The sequence below is a fragment of the Crocuta crocuta genome, unplaced genomic scaffold, assembly GCF_008692635.1.
Source record: "Crocuta crocuta isolate KB4526 unplaced genomic scaffold, BGI_CrCroc_1.0 scaffold56, whole genome shotgun sequence".
Classification (NCBI taxonomy): domain Eukaryota; kingdom Metazoa; phylum Chordata; class Mammalia; order Carnivora; family Hyaenidae; genus Crocuta; species Crocuta crocuta.
In genome coordinates this window covers 33153-60381 of record NW_027531334.1, presented here as the reverse complement: position 1 = coordinate 60381, position 27229 = coordinate 33153, and the positions used below count along the sequence as shown (strand labels likewise).

General features: G+C 38.4%; 1 protein-coding gene across 1 annotated transcript in view; it reads right to left on the bottom strand.

Moving 5' to 3' along the window:
• LSAMP (limbic system associated membrane protein) overlaps window positions 1-22559 on the bottom strand; it is a 423147-nt gene extending 400588 nt beyond the window's left edge. Inside the window, exons 1-2 of the mRNA XM_077771862.1 lie at window positions 22491-22559; window positions 9357-9476 (exon numbers count right to left, since the gene is read on the bottom strand). Of these exons, the coding sequence (XP_077627988.1) occupies window positions 9357-9476; window positions 22491-22559 (189 nt within the window). The remainder of the gene's footprint in view (window positions 1-9356; window positions 9477-22490) is intronic.
• Window positions 22560-27229: the final 4670 nt, after the last annotated feature.

The following is a 27229-nucleotide window of genomic DNA, read 5'->3' as shown; positions in this document are numbered from 1 at the left end:
TAACATATTCTTAAATGCTTGGCATTTGCATGCCCCTTTACTTTGCAAAGCATTTAAAAAACATGTATTGTCAAGTTGGTTAACATACAGTGTAAACAGTGTGCTCTTAGTTTTGGGAGTAGACTTCCATGATTCATCGCTTATGTACAACACCCAGTGTTCATCCCAACAAGTGCCCTCCTCAGTACCCATCACCCATTTTCTCCTCTCCCCTCTCCCCTGTTTTTACTATTCATCATGATATCCTGAGTCAGAGAGACATTGTTATTGAAATACCAGACCCTCAACCTCATAGCTACTGTGACCCAAGACTGATTTTCTGTATATGCATCTGCTTTCCTTAGAAGCAGGTCTAAAAATTTACATTTACATATTTTACCTTTATAAATCCTATCTACTATTTACCAAGTGTAAACCTCCTTATGCAAAACCCAGGAATCTGTATTTGTGTAAGGTTTCTCCAGGTGACTGCATTTCAATCTATGTAATGATTGCATTTAAGAACCATTGTTATAGAACACTCGCAGAAGAAAATTTAAAGATGATGAGATACAAACATGATTAAAAATTAGTAGAACATGCTTATCTCAGCTTCAGTGAGAATTGCCGGCCTGCTCTGTACAGGTAGGCACTGAATGTGTCATGTTTGGAAGTTCTTTTAAACTAAAGGAGCCAGGGGCACCTGAGTGGCTCAGTCCGTTAAGTGACTGACTCTTGATCTGGGCCTATAGTTTCTGTGATCTAGCTCTGCATGTGGCTCTACAGTGACAGCTCAGAGCCTGCTTGGGATTCAGATCCCCTCTCCTCTCTCTCTGTCCCTTCCCCTCACGTCCTCTCTCTCTCTCTCCCCCAAAATAAATTAAACAATTAATTAAAGGAGCTGGAAATCATTTTCCCATGAAAATAACCTAGTAGATACTGGTCAACTTCAAGAATATTCATGAAACCTCTGTAGCCAATGATGCAGCCAAATAAGCAGTGCCATGAGCTACTACTTAAGCTATTCCTAAGTTTCTTTTCATAAAATATATTTTCTACAGGAAAATAGATACCACATTCTAGGAATTAATTACTTCATTTATTTGTTCATTAAAACATTCAATTTTATATTAAATATATATTGTACTTTATGTAAGTTAGGTGGTGTGCAGGGCACCAAATATAAGACATTGAAAAAAATGAAAATAGTCTTTGCCCTTATGAACCTTGTTGTCTAATGGAAAGATGTGCCAATTAAAATAAACAGTTAGAGAAAAGAAATTAAGTGTTATGATAGGATGCTATGGAAATGCCTATGGATGGCACCTGATTCTTTCAGGGTTGAGGTTTATGTGTATGTGAAAAGAGAATACAGGAAAGGCTAGAGAACACAAGAAGACTAGCTAGAGCAAATATTGCCTAGTATAATTTCTAAATAGTATGAGCCACTAAAGAGTCACCTGGGTTTTTGTTGTTGTTTTTAATTTAAAAAATATTTATTTATTTTTGAGAGACAGTGGGGGTGGGGAAGAGAGAGAGAGCAGAGGAGGGACAGAAAGAACAGAATCTGAAGCAGGCTCCAGGCTCTGAGCTGTCAGCATAGAGCCCGACACAAAGCCTGACATGGAGCTTGAACCCATGAACCGAACCCACGAACCATGAGATCATGACCTGAGCTGACATCAGGGGCTTAATCAACTAAACCACCCAGGAGCCTCATTGTTTGCCTATTTTTTAAGAGAGGTGCTTGAGCCCTATGCTAGACTACTGAATCTGAGTTTGGGGAGGGGGAGTTGAACATGGTAATGGAATATTTTTATATATTTTAATATAAGAATATACATCGTAAGTTTTTAACTATGTACCAGGCATTGTGCTGTGCATTGGTACGACAAAGAGGAAGAGACTTAGACCTTATTGTCACCATGACTTTAGACTATTTAATGAGATCTGTAAGAGATGAGGAACATGGGGTGGGCCAATAGTCACTATTGTCTGACTGCTGGTTCCTGAATGCTTATACCTTCATAAAACACAGCACTTCTTTTGAGTATCTTCCTTGGGTTTCTGAATTTGACTTCATGGCTGAACTTAAGACTAAAGTAGATGTGGGCTGTTAGTTTTGATATATTTTGAAGTTGGGGAGTTTCTATATGTGACCTCTAGGGACAGAATGATTGAAGTAGGAACAGGGTGGTAATAAAGCTAATATAGCATCCCACACCTATATCCTGGCTATACACACTTTTGACTGCACCACAAAAAGCCAGTTCAATTCACCATGATTGCTTGTTTATTATGCTGAAGGCACAGTATGGGGTGGTAGAGAAACATTAACCTTGGAGACATGAAAACATTAACCTTGGAGAGATTTTTAATTTGGGGAAACAAGAGAGCGTTGAATGGGAAATAAACACATGCACAGGTGTCAGGGCAGTGTTATTGGTTGGCAAAAGCATATGGGCTTTGGACTCAGAAGGAATCAAGTCTTACCAACTTTCTGGTTAGGTTATTTTGACTAAGTTACTTTACATTGTCAAATATAAGTTTCCTTCTTTAATTTTTTAAAATGTTTTATTTATTTCTGAGAGAGAGAGAGAGAGGCAGTGTGAGCAGGGGAGGGTCAGAAAGAGAGGGAGACACAGAATCTGAAACAGGCTCCAGGTTCTGAGCTGGCTGTCAGCACAGCGCCCATGAACCCATGAACCGTGAGACCATGACCTGAGCCGAAGCTGGATGCTAAATGGAATGAGTCACCCAGGCACCCCGTAGTTTCCTTATCTTTAAAATGGAGATGATGGTGCTTATGATAGATAGTGATCGAATAGAATGCCTGGTACATTGTTAACATTCAATTGATAAATGAAAATTGCTGATTTTAGTATTAATACTTAGTAATATTTAGTATCAATATTTGGATGTCGGGAATAGACAACATCTTCTATCTGAAGATTTGGAAAGGATTATAAGAGGCAAAGACTGAATAGAAAAATATTCATAATAATAAAAATAGCAAGAAGAAAAATAAATAGATATCATCACTTAGGACACATTTGGGAAAGAACCATTAGAGTATGTGGGGTGGGGAGGAAAATGGGCATATGAGCAAAAGAAAAGTGTAATAGGATATTGAGTTGATTGAGTCCTAGTAAAATAGGACCTTAAATACAATGTTAATAGGCATGGAAGCCATTCCATAAGCAATAAGACTTTGAGCAGGAGGAAAACCATTATTAGATGTGCTGCAGGATTCCAACTCCAAGCATGAAGGCCAAACTTGAGAGAACAAAAAGTGGAATCTAAGAGACCCATTAGGAAATCGGTTTTGTGAAAGATTAGATGGTTCTGAAATCACAATTATCTTCATCATTATTATCATCATCATCATCACTGCAACCACAATCACCATAATTATAACTAAATTTATCAAGCACTGCATGTATTAACTAATTTAAACTTGAACACAGTCCTATGATGTGGCTTATTATTATATTTCTAGTTTTCATTTGAGACACCTGAGGCACAAGTTTCAACTTACCCAAGATCACATACAAAGGAAGTATAAAGAACAGGCTATGAAATATAAGGAAATGTAGGCAGTCAACTCTAGAGCTTGCATTCTTGATCACTACATTACACTTAATCTGAAAGGAAAGTGGAGAAGAGACTTAAAGGGTAGTTTCAAGGTGATCGAATCAATATGACTCGGTAACTGAATGGAATATGGAAACGAGGAAAATGGGGAAGTCGAAAATATCCCAGACACTCTGAACTGGGGTAACTGGGATTTGGGGCAAGAGTTCATTTACTGGCAGGAAGGTTTGAGGAATGTGTTGTGGATATGTGCAGGAACACCCATGTAGATGTAAATGGACAGCACTTGGATATATTTTGAAATATGAATCTATATGTTAAAAAACAGGGTGAAACTGAAGGACAGAGGCAGAAATATAATGGGAGAAAGAGAAACTGATTAGCGATATGGACTATGAACATAGAAATCCAAAAAATAAACATGCAGAGGTTAATCAATAGCCTTTTTGTTCCCAAATTTCTTTTTTCTGTTAGCCCTATGTATTACTTGGAACACCACCTTTTAAACATATACCCTTATGACAGATCTATCTATCATCTCCCTTTCCCTCTCTTCCTCTTCTTTTTCCCTCCCTCTCTCCCTTTCTTCCCTCTACCCTTCCTTCTTTCCTTCCTTACTTCTTCCCTCTTTCTTTCTTTCTTTCTTTCTTTCTTTCTTTCTTCCTTCCTTCCTTCCTTCCTTCCTTCCTTCCTTCCTTCCACCCTTCTATGTTCTATATATTTCATTATCACATGTATTAAGTTATGGAAAAATTGTACCATTTTTCATGTTTTAGTTGGCTTTCCTATCATTAAACAGCTAGGGAGATTTATATAATTATTGTCTACTTTGTAGCATAATTTAAAGGCTGGAGGCTAGAGAAGGGGCTGCCACAGGACAGGAGGAAGTACATAAAATATTCTCATTTGTTAATGGTGTCCCTCATCACCCTCACCAAATAGTGTATTTGAAGATTCATAGTGTTGGTCATATGACCTCTTGATATTTTCACCCTATCTCTTTGGGAGTTCAAGTCCTCAAACAACAAACCCAAAGTAAAGTCCCAACCAAGTAGAGAATATTCTTCCACTGAAAGAGGTGCCAAAGAATCAAATGTGAAAGGGTATAGTTTTCAACTTTAAAGTTTGGACATTCATATTTTCCCACTTACCACCACTAAAAACCCTTTTTGGAGCTAGCATCCTTGAAATCATACACAACTTTTATTATGCTATTCATATATTCAGCATTTACCATTTCTAGATTTAAAAATTCTACAAATGTAAAATATATCATGTAAAATTCAGCTTCTTTTTACTTGCCCTAAAATTACCTTCTTCATATTTTCCGGGGTGCCCCATGATGCTGGTATATCATGCTCCGTAAAAAGAGGTGTTCACATTAAACACTTCCTTTACGGTTCCATCTCAGCTCAGCTTTCTCCTCTTCTAAAGTAATGAGTCCCATTCTCTCCATGTGATTGGTCTCCACACACAGCTGGGCTCCCATCACTTTGGCCCTTTAAGTTACTCTCCACTTTCTGCATAGCTCTGTTTTGTCACGTGCAGTTCAGCTGAATAAGAGCAGGGTTATGTTGTGTTTAGTTTTGAATTCCCATCTGATGATACCCAAATTTGGGAGAGAAACTGGCTATCAGAAACTTATTGGCTGATTTTATATACAAAAATTTTATGTTTTATAAATAAAATAGGTCAATATTTAACAGTTTTTAATGATTATTTATTTTTGAGAGAGAGAGCACAAGCAGGAGAGGGGCAGAGAGAGAAGGAGACACAGAATCTGAAGCAGGCGCCAGGCTCTGAGCTGTCAGCACAGAGCCCAGTGCTGAGCTTGAACCCATGAACTGTGAGATCATGATCTGAGTTGAAGTCGGAGGCTTAAACAACTGAGCCACTTTTCTGATTTTCCCTTTTTCTCCTAAGCCCACTATTCACACACTAACTATCAAAAAATGCCTCAAATTCCCCAAAGGATTCTGTTTCTTAAAGTGTGGGCTTAGTTGAGCTTCAGGCAGGCTCCTAACAAAGACATGGCTACCTGACTGAAAGCTACCGTTAGTATGATATTTTGAGCACCTCTCATGTAATCCTCTCATGCTGATTTCTTGTGGGCTTGGTGTTTGCACTGTTTGCTTGATTTTTCAGTTCTTCTTAATTGTTTTTCTTTCTCCCAAAGATGCTTTTTTTTGTTTGTTTGTTTCTTCCAATTGGAGATTCTTTGACTTTGTTGGTTATTCAGATAGTTTTGTTTTCTTTCACAAGCCCTGAGTCTGTGTGATCCTCAGTGCACATTTACACCCTGAATTTCCAATGAGGTATGTTAAATGTTTCCAGGTTTCTTGTGGTTTACTTAACTTTGCGGGTCTTCCTTTTCATTTTTTGTTTCAATTCCCACTTTTTGGCACAGTTTCCTCTCCTGGAGTTTAAGAGCTGGGTGATAGATTTCTTCATTGTTTCCTCTCCCTCTAGAATTTAGTGATTTTGCTTTGTTTATACACATTAACACCTATCTCTAGCATCAGTTCTTGTTCAAATCTAAGGATCACCTCAACATTTCCTTTTCATTTGGGCTCTAAACACCTATTGTAGAAGTAGTCATTTATACTATTTGGAAATCTTGTCATTTCCTATTTTTCCCCATGTGTGTATTCACTCCATTTCTGGCCAACTCTCATCTCTTAGTATTACTACTTGTCCTTTTCTTATAGATTTTCTGTATCCCTCTTTGATTTAAAATGATGCTCATTATTTCAGAGATAATCTGCAGTGTATCCCTATGGCCACCTTTTACTATTTGAGTATTTCCACATAGAGGAATATAGTGTCTCCTTCTGCTATAACGTTTTTACTATTTACATTTCTTCATATACATTGCTTCAGACCTCTCTATGTACCCTTCATATAGATTTCAAAGGCTATAAGAAGTATTATACTCTGTTGGTTACCTTGTCTCCTCAACACCACCTAGTCTTAAAAACAGCTATCTCAACCAATGTTTAACAGATGTTGAATATATATTGCTCAGTGCTTTCAAACATTCTAGTTATCATTTTTAAAAAATTGTTAATGTTTTATTTATTTCTGCGAGAGAGAGAGAGAGAGAGAGAGAGAGAGAGAGAGAGAGGAGAGATACAGCATGAATAGGTGAGGTCAGAAAGAAAGGGAGATACAAAATCTGAAACAGGCTCCAGGCTCTGAGCAAGCTGTCAGCAAAGAGCCCGATGTGGGGCTCAACCCACGAACCCATGAGATCATGACCTGAGCCAAAGCTGGGTGCTTAACCGACTGAGCCACCCAGATGCCCACAAACATTCTAATTATCTTTTGTCATTGTTTAGTAGTAAATGAATGTTCAGGTTTTGCTACTCACTGTAGTGGCTTAAATGCTTTCTAAGAGACATTCATTTCCCTACCCTTTCCTGTACTATACCCAGCGCTATGTCTTAATGTTGAAAATGAAAGATGTGGGGTGAAGGGTGAAAAGGGGGGGAAAGAAAGCAGAAAAATCTCTCTAGTTTCTCCTTAAAGTAACAATTTTCTCCTAGAAAAAATCAAAGGCTGCATGAAATGTCTACCCCTTTAAAAAATGTAAGCTGATTTTTTTTTAATGCTAGGCACTTTTATCCTCATAGCTTAAAGGCAAAGAATGAATGAAATGTAGAAAATGAAGGACATGTGACAGCATCAAAGAAGCAAAGCAAAGCTGGAGAGTGTGTGTCTGGCTATGTCAGGCCAGGGTGGGCCTTTTTAGGGAGACCATTAAGGCAATCTGGCTGCCAGATGAAGTCTTTATGAAAGGGCAGAAAAGATGTATAAAGTGTTTTTGATGTTTTGAAGGACCTCTCTTTTATACCTCCCCTCCCTTTTTTCCCTCATCATCTTATCTCCACCAATGCCATCCCACTTGCAAGGCAAACCCAAACCATCTGTGCAAGTGTTTTATGTTTTAAAGCATTTGGATCTTCGCTTGATCTCTATCATGAGGTATACTAGGGCATTTTTCATTTCTTCTGGGAGAAAACAGTGAGTTGCTGGGTAGGATGGGTAGAAGCCTCTAGGACATTCTGAGAAGCAGTGGTTAATCAGAGTGGAATTAATCAAGTCCTATTTACCTAATCAAGATAAGGATTATTTCTTGAATAGACTTAATTACATCACACTGGCACCATTAGGACATCATGACAAATCCCCTCATTTTATAAAGAGGAAATGGAGCTTCAAGGACTCAAAATTAGCCAATGAAATTATAGGACTACAATCCATTTCTCCACACTCTTGCTTTGTATACCATATAATCTCTTTCTTTACACTCAGAAGATTTCAATTACCATCTCTATCCCTGCCTTTTCTTGGTATTTGACTTCACCTCTCTGTCTGGAAAAACTATGTGACCAGCAGGGTTTGTTGGATATGTCTCTGCATATATTCAAGCCTATGACTTTGAACAGAGCTGAGTTAGTATCAGAGAAAGAACCTGATATCCATGAGACTACTTCGGTGGTGGAGGATAGGGAGCAGGACGCAGGGTTACCCTGGTGGTCAGGGTTGTAGGTAATAATGACCTGTGCCCTGGGACAAAAAAGCCACAGCAGAGAGTTTATCATGCCCTTACCCTGACCTCTTTGATTTTCATAGTTCTTCTCAATGTTTTCAGCTCTCTTATCTTCTAGATCTGCATCAACTCATTGGTTTATTTTACATCTTTTCCATTCTGCACTTAGTTTAACTGGATATGCTAGTGAAGTCCAGTGCAAAAGTGGACTGTTTAAAGAGGAAACTGAAGACCTGTTGAATTCAATCCTTAATTATCAATGTCCATCTGTGCAGCTTTGGAAACCTGGACCAGAGAAATGAAGTAAAATGAAGACATCAGATTTCAGAACTTTTAAAGTGATTTCCAGTACTAACTTTCTCTTAGAATTGGGATGTGTGTTGGGGTGGGGGAGAAACAGCCTTTCCTTCCCTCTTTGCTTACTCCTTACCCCTGACTCTTCCTTCTAAGTCGCTGTGATCTTTCTATTGCCTCAGAACGTCAGCAGTATATTCTTCCAATTATCAAGTACTCAACACAATAGGAAAGCTTTGTATTCTTCCTCTTCCTTTACCTTCTTGAGGGGAGATCTCTTCCTCCATAGTTACTGTACAGTGAGTTACTGAGTTTTAAAACTTCCCTCTGACTCAACAGAATACTTCTGTTTCCAGTACACAGCTTCCCCTCAGTACTCACTTCACCACACCAAAGGTACATCACACCTAATTTTTTTTTTCACCTAGTAAGAGAAGGTATATTTTACCTTTGTGCACATCTTTTTATGAAAATCATCCTAACACATAAAAACAATAGACTCTTTACGAGTCTGTTGAATCTTCTTGCTGATGCCAAATACCATACCTACATGTCTTTAAATGCTCTCCCTATCCTGAACACTTGTTAGGAGGAGTTCTTTGCATTATTTATTGATCCATCCAGGTACGAGGAAGGAGAAGCAGATGTAGAAAATCCATGGCTTCAGTAGGGCCTCCTGTCATGTCTTTTTCTGTCAAACTCTTTGGGAACAGTTAACTTAGAGAATATCATAGGAGGCTTGGTTGCTTAGAGGTCTAATATGACATTTTATAACATATTTTGGAATGTCTGGCACCTATACATTTCCTGGGACTCCCATGGAAACCATTAATCTGTTTAGCCTCAGGACTTTTTCTTCTTGTCCTGAGACCCGGGGGACTTTAGCTGCTTCTCACTGGCAGCTGCCAAAACTCACTGCATCCTCAGATGTCCTCACCTTCCTCCAGCCCATTGTGGAGCAACGGAGAGTCTCTTTACTGGCTCTCGAGATTGCTCGTCCTAATAGATGCACACAGGCCCCGTTTATTCTAACATAGGGATTTATCACTGACCATCCCTGCAACATAGAAAATCAGGAAAAAAGATAATGTGGCAAGTTCAGCCTTAGTCCCCCTGTACTTATTGAGTTTCTACTATATTCATCCGGGCATGAGGAACTTAAGAGTAAATGAGAAATGATGCTTTCCTCCAAGAGACTCTTAGTCTAACAGGCAAAACCCACATATACTAAACAGATACTCTGACAGGAAGATGAATGAGGGGGAACAGAAGGTATAGTCGCATAGATAGTTCTTGTTATATTGAAATTTGAAAATATTACAAAATTATAAAAGTCTTTGCATTCTTCATCTCATGGCTATTGATTAATCAAATATTTTATTTCTTAATTCAATAATTATTTCTGAGTATCTGCTACATGCCAGCTTTATGCTAGGTAATGGAGAATACTCATGATGAAAATGAACTAATTTTCTAGTTTAGATTCTAGTTGAAAAAACTGATAATAAACATATAAATGTGTAGTTTCAAGTCATAACAAATGCTATAAGGAAAAATTAGATAAAAATTAATGTATGGTCACTGCAGATCTCTCAGGAGTTGACATAACAGAGGAGGCCTAAATTAAGTAACTAGAGAGAGCTAGGTGATGGTCTGAAGGAAAAATTTTCCTGGTATAAGGAAGAACTATAATGAAGGTTCTGAGGTATGAACGAGGTTGACAATTTGAGAAGCATGAAGAAACTCTGAAAAGATACAGCAGAACCCCTCAGTGGGCCATAATGGGAGCGTTTACATCATGTAAATTAGAAAACACTACAAATCTGGGTTTACCTGGTCTGGATTCAGGAAATATACTCTCTGGGTATTTCCACAAATCTAGAAAAAAAGTCTACTTCTCAAACCTCCAAAACCGTCTTTGTTCTCAAGAGGATCTCCAAAAGAGATAGACAGTCACAGGGTTTCAACCCTGTAACCACAGTGCTTGGAAACATCTACAGCTGTTTAAGGCAAGGGTAAGAAGATCTACTTGGCTTTAAATGGCCTGTATTATTTTGTAAGGAGCCATGAACCCCACCTCCTCATCTTTTTATTAATGCAGAACCCCATTTTGCCTGCTCTACTTTTTGTCCTCTGGGGTTACATCAGATACACCACACGTAAATGCCAAATACAAGAGACATTGGCCAGTACAAGAGAGGGGACATAAAGAAGCTGATCAGAGGAGGAAATAATTACTTCACTCTTTAAAAATACTGAGAAGGGTTCCCAGAGAGAATGTAAATGAGTATCAAGCAACATGAGGCTCAAAAACCAAACACCAGGATGCGCCTCAAATGCAGTAGTAGAAGTATACACATGCACACAGGATGCATTAACATTTTTCTATTTTATAAACCCTTATACATCTGCTAGATGATCTTCCTACCCCCATCCTCAACTCCTAGACTGTCCACCTGTCACATAAGAGACTGAAACAATTATATGTGATACTTAATTAAACATCTATACTGCCAGTGAGTGACAGATATGCCTTCTTCCCCATCCCCATCCCCCCCTTTTTTCTATCAGAGGCAGCCCAGAGATAAAACCTTCAAGTTATGAGTAATTATACCCTGCTGAGAAAAGTGATGGAGTGCCACACTCAGAAGGACTTATCAAGCCCTGAAAATGTGGAGTCAACACTTAAGACTTTTTTTTTTATTATTATTTTCCCCAACACTAACAGTTTCCCAGCTTGTTCCCAGAGGGAGATAAACAAACAGTGTGTACCTGCATTTTAATGGACATAAACAGACTGGCTCACTCACTTTTTTACTATACTGCCTTCATATTTCCAAACCAGAGGGATATAGTAAAAAGTGCATGTGTCACGAGCAGTGGAAAACTACAAGGAAGGAATATTTGCTGTTATCATGGGTGGAGTTTGGTATAAATGAGGTCATAACATTTTGTAAAGAGAACTTAGCAGCTTAGAATACTCATTCAGATGCTAGGAAATGGTGAAGCACTCTCTTAGATGCCTTTTAAGGTTCATGCTAAGTTAGATGTCTTCTTATCTTGGTTACCTTCAGTGGAGAAAAGGACAGGAATCAAGGACCACTGGCCTTATGAGAAGCAGTGCTCATTTTAGCATTAATATGGGCTACATGGCAATAATGTTCAATTTGGGAACAGAGATGGCTGAGTTTGTGGGGCAGTCTCAAATATACTTTTCTAAAACAGATCGGTTTTGGGGATCAATGGATAGTTGTGACATAAGTTCTCAAACTTTAGACTGAATAAGAATCTGCTATAGGGCTTGTTAAAAACACAGCTTTCTAGCCTCCATATCCTGTTCTGAAGGCTCGGAATAAGAATCAGGAATTTGCATGTGAAGAAACAAGCACTCTAGGAGATTTTGTTGAAGTGTTCCAAGGGGCACACATTGAGACATACAGTCTACAGACACATTTTAGGAAGTCTGTGAAAGTTTGATACTGAATGAAATAGTCATTGTGTGAGTCCTTACAACTGTGTGTTTTTCTCAGGATTCTTGTATGTGTCTGCAGTCCAAGAAGGACAAGAGCCTTGGGGAGATAAGCTGATTTGGAACAATTAGGAATTCCACTCAACTTCTGGATCCTAAACAGCCTCACTGAGTTACAGGGTCAACCTGGAGGCTTGTTGGGAGAAATGAAACTCATTTTCTCTGGTGGTCTTATTTCTTGCTTTAGCTACTCTGGTTTGAATCTGGTTTTCTATGCTGTCTCCTTTGCCCTAGATTTCTTCAATTAGCCAATGACATAGTTCATGGCCATTAATGGGCCTCTAAAGCCATGTCTTCTAAACTATAAAAGTTTTGAGAAAGAGTGGTAAATGTTAAAAACGTCCAAATAACATCTCTAGTTTCTGTTCAACCATATCCTGATTATCTGGCTCAGGAATCAGATTTAACTCCTGTATCACCTAGATATACATTGTTAACTTGATGTGTAATAGCCAGTATCCATAATATCCATAGGTGTCAGCATTTTCATTTGAAAAACACAAAAATATCTATCTAGGGATACCTGGGTGGCCCAGGTGTTTAAGCATCTAACCTATGACTTTGGCTCAGGTCATGATCTTGAGGTTTGTGAGATTGAGCCCTAAACTGGGCTCTGTGCTGACATCATGGATGGAGCCTGACTGGGATTCTCTGTCTCTGCCCCTCCCTCCTCATGTGCGTGCGCGCACACATGCGTGCGCGCACACACACACACACACACACACACTCTCTCTCTCTCAAAAAAAAATCTAAATTTCTGAATTGCCATAAGGAAAAATGACATAACAGACATAAACTACTTTTTAAAAACTGCTTAAAATATTGTATTATAGCAAGGTATTTTTGCAACAGAAGTGAATGTGGTTTCTGTGGCCTGATGTTTGTTAAACCCATAACAGATGACCATTGTGCTAGGTATTAAGACAATAAGTCCAAATAAAAGCTGTAACAGAGACTTTCTAATTGTTCCTATCAGGGAGTAGCAGCTTCAGAACCACCATATGTTGTGGTGGTGGCACAGGAGTAAAGGTGATCTAGAAGGAAATGGAACAAGAGCAGGAAATATCACACATCAATTCTAAACCCTAGCCCTCCATCTACTTCTTTTTTTTTTTTTTTAATGTTAGTTATTTATTTTGAGATGCAGGGCCTGAACTCACAAACTGTGAGATCACGACCAAAGCTGAAACCAAGAGTTGGACGCTTAACTGACTTAGCCACCCAGGTGACCCCATCTACTTCTTTTTAATCGCTTGTCTGTCTGCCCAATCATCCTCAGTACCTTTCTGCACTCCACTTCACTAAATTTCTCCAACTTCTCCAGTAAACCTTTCCTTTCTTATTCTTCTCTCTGCCCGTGTCTCTTTCCAAATCCAGCTCTTTCTCCCTTTATTTCCCAATATGCTAAGGGAATGAAATTCAAGAGAACAGTTGGAGAATATGAAGGCACATCAAAATATTACATGTAAATGATACTTGGAAAAATGGAAAATTACAGGATTAAATGGATGAGTCAGCAAATATAGGCAAATGGATAGAGTTTATGACCCCTCCCGTGCCATTACTGCTACAACGTTGGTAATGGTTAGTGCTATACAATTCTATCCTGGATTTTGGTGGCTTTTCCTATGAAGCGATTAAGATATTGGAATAGATGATCACTAAAGAAGCTTTTCGGCTCCGAAAGGCTGGCTGATGAACAGGGAGCTGTCCAAGCCAGAGATTAAATTTTCAGTCTAATTTCTTTTACCTGGTAAATGTAATTGGATTACACTGGTACCAGAGGTGTTTCCACTACCATTTAATTAGATAACTTTTGTAATCCTATGCTCACCACTGCACTGCGACAGCACAACCACATGGTAGATGATTAGTTTCTTGTGTGATTAGAAATGAGGGTGAGGGTGATGTTAATTGATATCCTTCCTTTTTGTAATGCTTTCATGTTCATAAAGCACCTTCACACACATGATCTCACTAAGTCCTCACTAAAATCATGAGCTACAGGCTATTACCACTTTTTACAATTGAGAGTGCTGATCTGGGAATTATCTGATTTGCTCAGGGTTGACCAGGAACTATATATGGCTGTCTCCTATTTCCAGTAAAAGAGGGTAAATGGACTTTTGATTGTTTCAGTTTTTCCTCTGTTGTTCAGATAACTGGAAGATTTGAATTCAGTCTTCCTCTTAACATTTCCATCCATGGTGTTACTTGTCACAATTGGCATGACCTATAGCCCTAGAAATCATTAGTTCATGGTAGAGAAGTTCATTAAGGCATTTGCCTTTGGAAAAGCAGGATCTCATTTGTTTTGTAATGTGAGGATTTCTCAAATTAAAAAAAAAATGTCCTTCATCCGAAAGGCTTGAACCTTATAAAAAAAAAAAAAAAAGATTTATTTGCAAAAACAAAACAAAATGCTACGGCAAGCCAGACACTGCACTAGACAATGTCTGATCCCATTTTGCAAAAACAGACTTCACTTTCGGGTTGGAACTACCTCAAATTCATATTAAGAACAGAAGCTGGAGAGGACTTAAAAGCCTAGCCACCAGAATGTAGGAAAATACACCTAAACCTTCCACCCTTTGGCCCACACCATCCATCTTCATTTCAGTGAAATGAAGAATACAAAACCATGAAAGCAAAACATTAAAACCCTGGCTAAACAGTCAAATATTAACTGTAATACTCTTAAGATGGAATTAAATGTCACACTGTACCCAGCTCCAGTCTTCTCTTTGCTGACCCCAGTTCAAGCCTATATTCACTGTTTTAGTACATGCACAGTGTTTCCTTTTATAGCTAAGTCATGCTGAGTTTCAGACAGAGAGCTGAAAACCTTTTGTAGCTGCATTCAAGTTGCAGTCAGAACTGGTCATTCCTAAAGCTTACCAGCTAAAGCAAGTCCCATCCCATAGGAAAGAGAGAAGGCAGCATAAAAAACAACATCACACTAGGGAGAAGTGGAGGAAGCAAGAGAGATTGGGGTGAGAAGTGATGATGGCTGTTAGGAAATGGCTCCAAGATCTTTCTGCATAAATCAGAATATATCAAGTTGAAGATGGCCAAATGCACATGGCTGCCACATGAGATCCTAGAGAGAAATGCAGAGAGCAATCTACGAACAATGTCAGCAGCGAATGGGACATGAAGAGAAAAGCCGTTTTCTTTTTCAGCTTCTGTACATCTCAAGCACTACACTCCCAAGGAAGCAAACTGTGGTGACATGAAGCATTCTTAAGTGACCCCTCCCAGCCACCCATCTCCACCTTGTCTATACTTGGCTAAATCACTGTTTAAGGTTCAGGATTGGTATAATACAAAAAGGGACTTATAAAGAATATCACAGACAAAGTTCTTCACATTACAATAGATTGGGGAGAATTATTAAGGTAAATTTGGGGATATATTCACCTCTCTGCTGGTCCTTGGCTCTATTACTTTGATGTATGAATTAAACAAGGAGGCCATGAGACTGAGGTGGTTCTGATGCCCTGACATTAGAGTCTGGTTTCCTTGCAAACCAACATCTAAGTCTGTAAATACTTCAAGGTTGTAAAACTGAAAACTAAGGTCAACCAATCACAAACAGAAACTAGGTTTTAAGCTATAACCAATCAATAATTTCCTTGCTTTCCTTCCCCTTTCTGTATAAGTTTTTCCAGCTGCATTAGATAGAATGCTTCTAACCACTTCTGGTTTGTCACTGCCTGATTCCAATTGATTTTTACTCAAATAAGTTCTTAAATTTTTAATATGCCTCAGTTTATCTTTCAAGAACTCTAGGAATCATTCTTCACTCTCCCTTTCTCTCTCGAGAAGCTAACTGGTACATACTGCATTTCAAAGGCTCTCCTGTCAATTGAGTTCATTCAGTAAGAACTGGCAGAAAAATCGAGGATGGGGGTGTGAGGAAAGCTGTGGTATTTCTTTCCATTTGTCCCTGCCTTGGCCACCATATTTGGCAGTAGCTGTCTCTCTTCTGGAGATCAATCCCTTGGTTCTGGTAATCCTAATTTTCCCCACTGTCTCTGTAGTTGATGCTAATCTTGGGTTTCCCTAGGTACCCTCTGATTAGCTTCTCACAATTCCATTTCCTGTGTAACAATTTTTTAAATTTAATTTCTTTTATTTAAATACTCTGTATTTTATATTTTCCTGGTTTTACCTTCATGAACTCAACAATAATTTTTTCAGACTCTCTGCTATTAAAATCTATCTTAATATTTCTGATTAAATCATGCCATATATTTATTAATACAACACAGATATAATCACATTAAGTAGCCACTATATACAATCCAACTATATCTCTAAGCAGTTTTCCTAAATTTTCTCCTAAATTGACATGACAATGAATAAACATCAGGATGTAATCTGCCATAGTCACTATCCTCTGCAGCACAAACAAGGGGCAAAATAAATTAGCAGGAAGAAAGCTGAAAGAGTATACCAACTAATAGTACTTTTTGGTATAGAGGGAAGTCTAAAAATAAATAAATGTGTTTTTAAAAACCTGTTCCAGGAGAAAGATCTTTTAGGGAAAATAAAATGGAGACAATTTTTTAAAGAAAGATCTCTCCATAAAGCAATGTCACTCGACATATTTTTCATAGACCAACTATATCAGAATCATTCAGGCTGCTTGTTAACAGTAAATTGTTCCTGGTCCCTTCCTAGATCTATTGATTAGAATCTTTGGTGGTTGGAATCCAGAAATCTATTTTTAAAACACATTTAGTAAAAAAAAAAATTAGTGTTTTTTTATGTGCACTAAATTTTGAGAGTCATTGCCCTAAAAGGAAAATAGAATACTAGTGGTGTTTAGAAATTACTTGGGCAGTAATAATTTGACAGCTGGAACAAAGCCCATATTTCAGAAAAGTAAATGCTTTTATTTTCCATAACAAACATAGAGATGATGGACTGTTCCCTTCACCCCATTTTTGGACTGATCATCTTAAGGACTGCTGGTGACCTTCAGCTGGATTTTGAAATCCAGGATCTTTAGCTGAATTTTGTTATAATTTTAACTAAGGTTGTGATTAAGTTCTCAAGGGGACAAAATTTGATCTATCATTACGGTGGTGTTAGGTTCCATCTTATTTCAGCAACTAGAATAGTTTCTGGATCTAGTAAGTCTTCTATAAATATTTGGTTATGATATTGTTTTATAATTTCCTTATTCACAGGACCTAATACATTGTCCAACTTATCAGTTAACATTTGTTGAAATCAATTGAATTAATAACATTTCCACCAAACTCATTCATTTCCCACAAATTTACCAGTAGGCAGATGAAGACATTTGAGTCCTGACTCAAGTAGATCATAATTAATAATAGTATTGATTTTACTTCTCCCCACTACAGTACCTAAGCCATCATGTTCATTTTCAGGGATTTTCATTTCAGGTATTGTTGCCAAGATAAAATTTCAGTTTTGGTGAAGTTTGTATTGTGAGAGGGGGAGAATTTAGGGGAAAAATAGCAGGAATTCTTCCCTTTTAGAAATTTACTTTATCATGTGTAGTCAAAATTGAAAGCCAGTGGTGAAGTCTGTCTTTCATTAATAGTCTCCTCTCCCTCTTCCTTCCCTCTTTCCTTCTGGCCAGCACTCTTCTTTGGATCACCTTCTTTCCTAGCACTCCTTCATTCAAGATCTCACCTCTATCTTGTACTCCCACATTCTTTGTGGCCACATTCCAGCTAATACTGATTAACAACCCCACACCTCAAAGCCTCCCACTGCCTAAGTTTTTTTTAATTGCCGTTTTCTCTCAATCTGTTACTCTATTCATCCAGGAGTGGGGGTCAAATGTCCTGCATCCCCTAAAAGGTCCATTAAATTAAGGGGAGATTAGAATCCATTCAAAATTTCTCTCTTCCAAATAGCAAGAGATTTTAAGCACAAGTCTCTGATAAAATAGGTCCTCTGGCCAGCCCTGATATAAAAGTAACTACTCCTCACACACACACATGCGTGCGTGCGCATGCACACACACACACACACACACACACACACTTTATCTGGGTTACATTCCCCACCTCTTGATGCTACCCTTGTCTCTGTTTGCGCTTTGTATCCTGGAAAGACCAGGATGGGTTTGGGAGAGATGCAGAAGGACTGCATAAATGCAGACTCTAGGTATGGAATTTAAAACCGCGTCCTTGTCACTCTTCCTTCCAAACATCTCACCTTCAATATTCACATAGAGCCAGCTGCTTCAAGATGCAGACAACATCATTTTTTTAAAACTACAGTGCTAGGCAATCATGGTTTACAAACTAGTATGAAGTATACAAACTCACCTTACTCAGCTAGATTGGATAAGTTACAACTCTACAGACTCAGCGTATTAAGTTAAAGATTGCTTAAAGCTCTGAGCCAACTCTTCAAAGCCTTCCCTATTTCACTTTCAAGGCAGGACAGCAGATTTTGTAACCCAATCATTTGGATTGTTCTCTTTTCTCCTCAGAAAAATCTTAATTCTTCTTTTCCAGTATTAAGTCATCTATATTGAATTATTCTTGATAATAAGAATCTCTATTTCTTCAGAAGAATACTGGGAAACTGAGTCTGGGGAACCACACTTTAAATCTATAGATGTTTTCTGGGCATCTACTGAATGAACACTGGTACAAAACCCAGTCCTTGTTCCCAAGTAGATATAGTTTACTGGGTGGACACATGTATAGCCAGCTTCATTATAACATGACGCAAGCTATTGTTCATATATATGTGTTCATATATATGTGTTCATATATATATATGTTCATATATATGTTCATATATATATGTATATGTATATGTGTNTGGAGGTTAAAGGAGAAAAATGAGAACCTCAATGAATCACAGTTCTTAGCACAGAAAGAGAGAGAGAGAGAGAGAGAGATGGATGAATAGATATACCTATCTATCTATCTGCCTAGAAAGTAATTAATTTTTCCCACAGAATTATAGGAAAGTGGCATTTAAACTGAGATGTGAAGAATAAATTAAATTTCAGCAGTCAGTTAAAGGGGAGAGGTTACTGCACAATAAGGAACACTGTGAGAAATGGCACAGAGATACAGACAAAAATGACTTCCTCCAGTAAGCAGGAAAAATGTAGTTTGGGTGACGTATAGGCAGGATTAAAAGAATAAGGAAAGATGGTGTTGACAAGCTAAGGGTAGGAAATAAAATGTTTAAAAAAATGTTTTCTTTTCGTTAAAGTTTATTTATTTTGAGAGAAAGGGGAGGAGGGTCAAGGTGAGAGGGAAAAGAGAATCGCAAGCAGATTCCATGCTGTCGGCAGAGCTGCATGGACTTTCTTTTGTAAGCATTTCTGTGAGACTAAATTCAGGGAGATCAGGAAGTTGTCATTATTCATAATGAGACATGATGAAGATCATGGCTATAGAACTAGGAAGGACAAAGTAGATCTGATGTTCTTTTGGGAGGTGGAATTTCCAGGAGCTGGTGACCAATGTGTCCCATGGGCTAAAGGAGAAAAATGAGAGCCTCAATAGATCATGGTTCATAGCACAGAAAAGTCTATTTCATGACTATGAGAATAAATGAATGAAGGAATGAGTGAATGAACTAATAATCGGAATGAAGAACAATGAGACAGCGACAACAAAAAGATGGGTGGAAGGCAAGTCCAAACTTCAAGGAGGCCAGCTGTGAAATGCTGTAGAGCAATCAAGTAGAGTGAGATCAGAAGGACTTGATTCAATTAAGGAAATGATATTTAACTGGATTTCTTAAACTTATTTCAGGGAGCAGAGGTCAGAATTCAGTTCTCTGGTGAATTTCTGAAAGGAAGGAGGTGGTGCTACCAACCATTGACTATGTCAAAAACTTTAGGGAGTTAAGCAAAACGGAGAGTATAGAGGTTGATGTTGGGATGAGAAAGACTGTATTTTTGGAAAGGGGACGCTTGGCAAATGATAAAGATTTGCATATGAGGTAAACAGAAAGGGTGTGTATAAGGAACCAGAATCAAGAATATAATAATAGAATACTCAGGGACTAGAAGAAAGACACTTTATAATTTTACTGCTGTTTACAGTCTCACTTTCCATATCTGACTCTGTCTCTCTGTCTCTCTTATCTCTCTGTCTCTTTCTGTCTGTCTGTCTTTCTCTCATGCACACACACACACACACACACACNATTTCTTAAACTTATTTCAGGGAGCAGAGGTCAGAATTTAGTTCTCTGGTGAATTTCTGAAAGGAAGGAGGTGGTGCTACCAACCATTGACTATGTCAAAAACTTTAGGGAGTTAAGCAAAACGGAGAGTATAGAGGTTGATGTTGGGATGAGAAAGACTGTATTTTTGGAAAGGGGACGCTTGGCAAATGATAAAGATTTGCATATGAGGTAAACAGAAAGGGTGTGTATAAGGAACCAGAATCAAGAATATAATAATAGAATACTCAGGGACTAGAAGAAAGACACTTTATAATTTTACTGCTGTTTACAGTCTCACTTTCCATATCTGACTCTGTCTCTCTGTCTCTCTTATTTCTCTGTCTCCTTCTGTCTGTCTGTCTTTCTCTCATGCACACACACACACACATACACACACACACAGAGAGAGAGAGAGAGAGAGAGAGCTAAATGCATAGCAGGCATTTTCTAACTATTTGTTGATAGACTAATGAGAGTTTGAACAGTTAATAAATGCCAGGCAGGAGAGAGGGCAAAATTTTCTACTGCTACTCTGACATTTCAGGAAGCTGCAACCACACTGTTGGAGGAAGAGGAATATTCACAGTCATATACTGGGACTTTAGCAAATACTGTTTTAAAAACGATTTCTGGCAAACTATAAGAGGATTTTATTTTTGGGCCACATGCTCAAGTTGAGGACAGCATCATTTGGGTATCGTTCCCCTAAGTATAGAAATGTGGAATGTGTCATTCCCAATTAAGAGTCTGATATATCATATCTGGTTTCCTAATGACAGTGGATTTTTCAAAGGAAGGTAAAGTGACATTCTCATCTACTGTGCAATTTGAAGACAAAGTCTAGCTTTCTGGACTTGCTTTTCTCCAGGTGCAAGGCAATCAGCTCATGACCCCCAAGAGAGGAGACACAACCCTAGTGACTTCATATGTTACTTGTCATGAAATCACCCAGTCTTCTTTAAAATCCAGCCAGAACACTTGATTCGACTCGGTGTCCTTCTGCAATGGTGAATTCAACAGGTTAAAGCTGCATCTTGTGAAAAGTGTTCATTTGTTCTAAATTTACCACCCACTAATACTGTGGAGTGATCCTTTGTTCTCCTATGAAGCAATCCAGGAAAAGCAAGAAAATCAAAATCGGCAGCACAGCTCAGGTAAGCCTCGTGCTGCAGTGTTTTCCCTTTTCTTGTTCCTCTTCTATTTGTAGGTAAATAAGCATCCAAGCTCCTGTCTGCAAAATTCAGTCCTAGCTCCCACCACCTTGTCAAACTCTTCAAGGGAAACATTATTGCCTTAATTGCTTAAACCCAATTTGCATAATATGGAGTTCTGACAGCCACAAAAACAGGGATGCAAAAAGGAGATTAACAAGTGAGGTGCACGCTCAGCCAAGCCTGTGCAGTTTGGAAACGAGAGCAGAGAAGAATTCATCGGATGGGAGGGTTCGCTGTTTCATCTGCTCCCTGTCCCTCCCCCCTGCACCTCCTTCTCTCCATCCCACCTTCCGGTTTGTTTGTTTCTCATTTGCATGCATTGGCTCCTAGCATGTGCTCAGACTGTTAATGGCCATTCCCAGCAGAGCCTCCTTCAGGCCTGGGTAGTGCACAGGCGGCACCAGCCAGTACAGATTTTAAAACAGCTTTGCCTCTCTTTACACCAAGCTCATTCAAACATTCAAAATGTTAACATTTCTCAGAAAAGCAGGGACTGTGTCTTCCTCATCTTTGTGCTTTAGTGTTTTTTCATAAAACTAAATTGATTTCTCTTTGGAAGAGTCATGGGCAGTCAGCCTCTGTGATTCCCATTGGGACCCTCCTCTGCATGGCTGCCAGTGCCCCCCAGCACCCCGCCTCTCCCCAGGCAGAAGTCTGTCTGTGCCATTCTGTTCCTGGAGCACATCAGTGGCTTCCTGTTGCCTACAGGTTAACAGACCCCTTAAAATGGCCTCTAATCTATATCCAGTCACCCCACATTACTTTTGTAAAATGAAAATGTTCCATTTACTAAGGCGTATGCCCAGGAGATACAGAAACTAAATGCTGTTTCACTGCAACGCATCTAGCCAATGTAAGCTGTTAAAGTGCCGTGAATTTTAAGGGACTCCTTTCCCTCCATCCTCAGACCTTTACTGAAGACTCTTTCCCAACCAATGAAGAGCGGGACTTACTTTAACCAACTGTGTGGAGAACAACTGACTCATTTTGACTCATTAAAGGAGGCTTTCATCCTTAATTTGGCATAAACATCAAGAATTCCCACCTTACATTACTTAGAAACCCCCAACATTTCCCCTTCAGTGAACTACTCAATGAGTTTCTTCACTGGTATTGCTTAGAAAGATGATAAACTCACCTCCTCCTCTGAGGTCTTTGATTCATTATTTGATGCCTCCATCTCTGTATCGCATATCACTTCAGCCATGACAACCCTGGCCCCACCTGTCCACATCCTTTCCTCATTCCGACCCACATTAAATACTAGTTCCAGTAACTTCTGCTCCAGAAAACCTTTCCTACTCCTAAAAAACTCCCCTAAAGGGGCACCTGGGTGGCTTAGTCAGTTAAGCATCTGGCTTGGATCAGGTCATTTTCTCCCAGGTGCGTTCAAGTCCTGCATCAGGATCAGGCTCTGTGCTGACAGCTCAGAGCCTGGAGCCTGCTTCAGATTGTGTGTCTTTCTCTGTCTGTCCCTCCCCGACCCATACTCTGTCTCGCTCTCTGTCTGTCTCTCTGTCTGTCTCTCTCTCAAAAATAAATAAACATTAATTGTTCCTCTGGAAGCCCCCATCTCTTTGCAAGTTAAGCATCCAGGTTCTAATCACTGTATGTAGATACCACTAAAATTACCTAAGAAGAAGAAATAAAGAAGTATATTCTTTGTTGCTAAAGTGTACAAACACAATTGATTTCTGTATATTGATTTTGTATCCAACCACTTTCCTAAACTATTTTATAGTTCTAATAGTGTATAAATCCTCTTGTTTTATGTAGACAAGCATAGTTTCTACAAATAATGAGAACTTTATTTCTTGCTTTCCAATCTTCAAGCCTTTTATTCTCTTTCTTGTCTTGCTGCACTGGCTATGAGGCTTTCAGTGTGATGCTGTGATATCAAGCATCTTTGTCTCATTATTCATTTTCAAAGCAATACTTAATTTCACCATGAAGTATTTTGTTATATTTGTTTATATTTCCTTTATTAGGTAAAAAAAAAATACCATACCCAAATTCCAGTATGTTTTTAAAAGCAGGTGTATTTTGGGGAGATTAGGTGGCTCTGTTGATTAAGTGTCTGACTCTTGATTTCAGCTCAGGTCATAATGTCACAGTTCATGAGTTGGAAACCCACATCAGGCTCTATGCTGATAGTATGAATTCTCTCTGTCTCTCACTCTGCCTCTGCCCTTCCCCTGCTTGTGTGCTCTCTCTCTCTCTCTTTCTCTCTCTCTCTCTCAAAAATAAACATTAAAAATAGGTGTATTTTTATTCTTTCTCCTTATGCATATAGTTTTCCAAAATTTTCATGCATGTGTGACTACCTAAGTCAACAAGGCTCAAACTGAAATATCTCTTACATATATGTTCACATGTGTTTGGTGGGGAGGAGACTTTGATTTTGGAGAACTAAGAAGAGTTAAGATGTAACCCAAAGAATTGCAGACAGTGATATGAGTTGATATTTAGTCCTTAAATCTAGAGTTTCAAATTTAACAAACAAATTTTGATATATTTTTTTTTTACTGCTTAGGAGGAAACTATTTAGAAATAAATGATATGTATCTAATCTGGCTTTCATGTCCCAGGTTTTACCTGTGATGATGGTGATGATGATAATGATGTTTTGGAAACATAAATACATGATATAGGACAGTAGTAGAGAAAACTTCTAATAGTTAATGACTAAATGAAAAGTCAGAGATATTTGATCAAAAAGCAATAACCAAGATTGTATTAAGGTAGACAGACTTCATGCTTTGCCAACTCAGAAATATGGGGAAGCCAAAGTTTCTACTGTATTTAGAACAAACATTGAGAATCTAAAGAGAAAACTGACGAATCTAAATAATGGACTGACCCATTATTGACACCTTAAATATGTTGGTAGGCAGAAACGTGTTGACTTTATGTGTATATAACTGAGGTCTTATTAGATGTCCCTTATTTGGGCGTTGGACTTAAAAGAAGTAGTCAATCTAGCAAAGCAATGACAAGCAGCTTCAAGTCATCATTTACCTTAAAAGAAGAGGCTCAAATCACTTCTTGTTTAATGAGGACTCTGCCATCTACCAGCCCTTATTTTCAGATAAACACAAAAAAAGAGGCAGTAGCAGGAGAGAGAGCACATAGCAGGAAACCTTGATACTATGTGTTAAAGCTGTGTCAGCACTCTGATTGTGCTTCCATACATGTAATGCAAGAGAGAAGTCAGGTTAAAACTGGAATCTGACTCTGATATAGGCTATGAAAACAATGCTAAGGGAAGAAGGCTTTTACCTAATCCAGTGATATAGGATTTTATTGCTTGACACAGTTTGTTGAGCAGCCATGAGGCAATTCACAGCCTGGTACTTCTAAAAAACAATGAACCATGTGTACTTTGATATCATGTACATGGAGGCTGGAATTGGGAGAATGCTGATCATTAGCCACGTGAAACAATGCACAAAGTTTAGGTCAAGGTGCAAAATGACTCAATAGTATTGAAAAAGTTACCCTCTAAGCAAATTTTAAATATGCTAAAGGTGGGGGTGCCTTGGTGGCTCAGTTGGCTAAACATCTGATTTCTGCTCAAGCCATTATCTCACAGTTTGGTTCATGAGTTCCAGCCCCAAAATGGGCTCGCTGTGGTCAGCATGGAGCCTGCTTCCGATCCTCTGGCCCATGCCTTTCTTCCCCTCCCCCACTTTGACGTGCACACGTGCACCCTCTCTCTCTCTCTCAAAAAACAAAAAAACAAAGAAACATTAAAAGGATGCTAAAGGTGAAGCTTTTTCCATTTATGGCAATACCATAGTTCCTGATAAGCATCAGAATAAAAGGAAAAGCCAGTTTTAAACAGCAGAGACAGAAGTACTTGAGAAATGTATCCATACAAACTGACATTCTTCTGAGCATATTTACTATGCAACCTCATTGTTAGCATTTATCCTATTAAACAGAGATTTAGAAAAATTTGTTTAGAGACAAAACTTCAAAGAAACTACAGAAGTATTAACTTCAAAGACACCCTTCTGAGTTGACTAGATACAACAAATGTTTATTTAAGCATTTAATGACCATCTAACTAATGTTTAAAGCTTACAAAAAATCATGAAAACAGGTTTTGTAGTTTTACGGTTATGGAAGTGCTAGTTCCTTGTAACATTCTTTCCTCTTCATCAGGTGGGGGAGGGTAACCCTGTGTAACATATATTGGGGAGCAGCAGTTACAAAGAACCTGACCCCTTCCTGTCTTTAAGCACCAAGTTGTCCTGCACTACTTTAATCTGTATGAAAATACAGATTTTAAGCCTCATCAGTAAGTGAAAATTTCCAGAAATATGAGAATTTTCACAATATCACTTCATAATTTGTGTATTTTAAAACTAGATTCAGGGGCACCTGGGTGGTTCAGTTGGTTAAGTGTTCGACTTCAGCTCAAGTCATTATCTCATGGTTCATGAACTCCTGCCTTGCATGTGCTGACAGCACAGAGCCTGAAGCCTGCTTTGGATTCTGTGTCTCCCTCTCTCTCTGACTTTCTCCCGCTTCAGCTGTCTTTCTCTCAGAAATATATAAACATTAAAAAAATTTAAAAAATTGATTAAAAAATTCTGAAATTTCACTATTACCAATTCTCTTTTTAGAAGAACTGGGGGACATTTATTTTTAAGCACAGAGACTTTGTACTGAAAAAATACAATGTTAACATTATTTATAGATTAAGGGTTACAAATTTTAAACATATGAATTCATCCTTAAACTTTAATGGATGTTAGTGGCAAATTATGATTCAAAACAAAGCTGTTTGCTTTCTGAAAAGCAAGAACTTACTGTCATAAAAAGGGAAAATAATAAAGCAACAAACCTTCAAGTAAATAATTGCTGAGGTGTTGCTGTGGTCAACTGTGATATGTTCTCCAATATTCATTCTCCCTTTCAACTATAATCAAATTTCAGCTGGTCTCTGGTCACTCAAGGAAGACTCAATTCCCCAGTTGGGTGCAGCCATGAGACCAAATTTTGGTTAATGCAATGCGAGTGAAGGTGAGATGTACCACTTCCAAGTTTGCACTTTAAATTATTGAACATGCATTGCCTGGGCACCTTTCCAGAAGCTTGCTGCTGCAAGAAGATGAGAAGAGGAAAAAAATGCCTGAGTAGGGGAGATGGAGGCCACTTATTGAAGATATGAAAAGACACATCAAGAATACTACTTGTGAGCTGTTACTACACAGAGAAATAATCTATTGCATTTCTGCCACTATCTTTTTTGTGTTTGTTTTCCTCTCATTTATTTGTGCTAAGCTTTTAGTTTGAACCCTAATTCTCTCTGCCAATGCTCAGAGAGGTGTGTTTAATTAGAGGAGATGCTTGAGTAGATTTTGAGGAAGATGATGGGCATGAATTATCTAGAAGTTGGGTATATATATGGCATTAGTACAGTGATCAGGATAATTCATAATAAATGGGATAATTAAGTTGATTAAAGAAAAAAGGATACACTAATAAAGTGACAAGTAGCAACCGATTTGTTCTTCAGTAGATGAATGGATAAATAAACTGGGGTACATCCAGATAATGGAATAAAATTCAGCACTGGAAAGAAATGGGCTTTCAAGGCATGAAAAGACATGGAAGCATCTTAAATGAATATTAAGCGAAAGAAGCCAATAAGATAAGTCTACTACTGTATGAGTCCAGCTATATGACATTCTGGAAAGTGGAAAAGATCAGTCATTGCCAAGACGGGCAGGTGAGAATGAATGGGTAGACAACAGACGATTTTTAAGGTACTGCAAATGCTGTCTATGATCCTCTGATGAGATACAAGTCATTATATATTTGTCTAAATGCATAGAAAGTACACCACCAAGAGCGAACGCTAAGGTA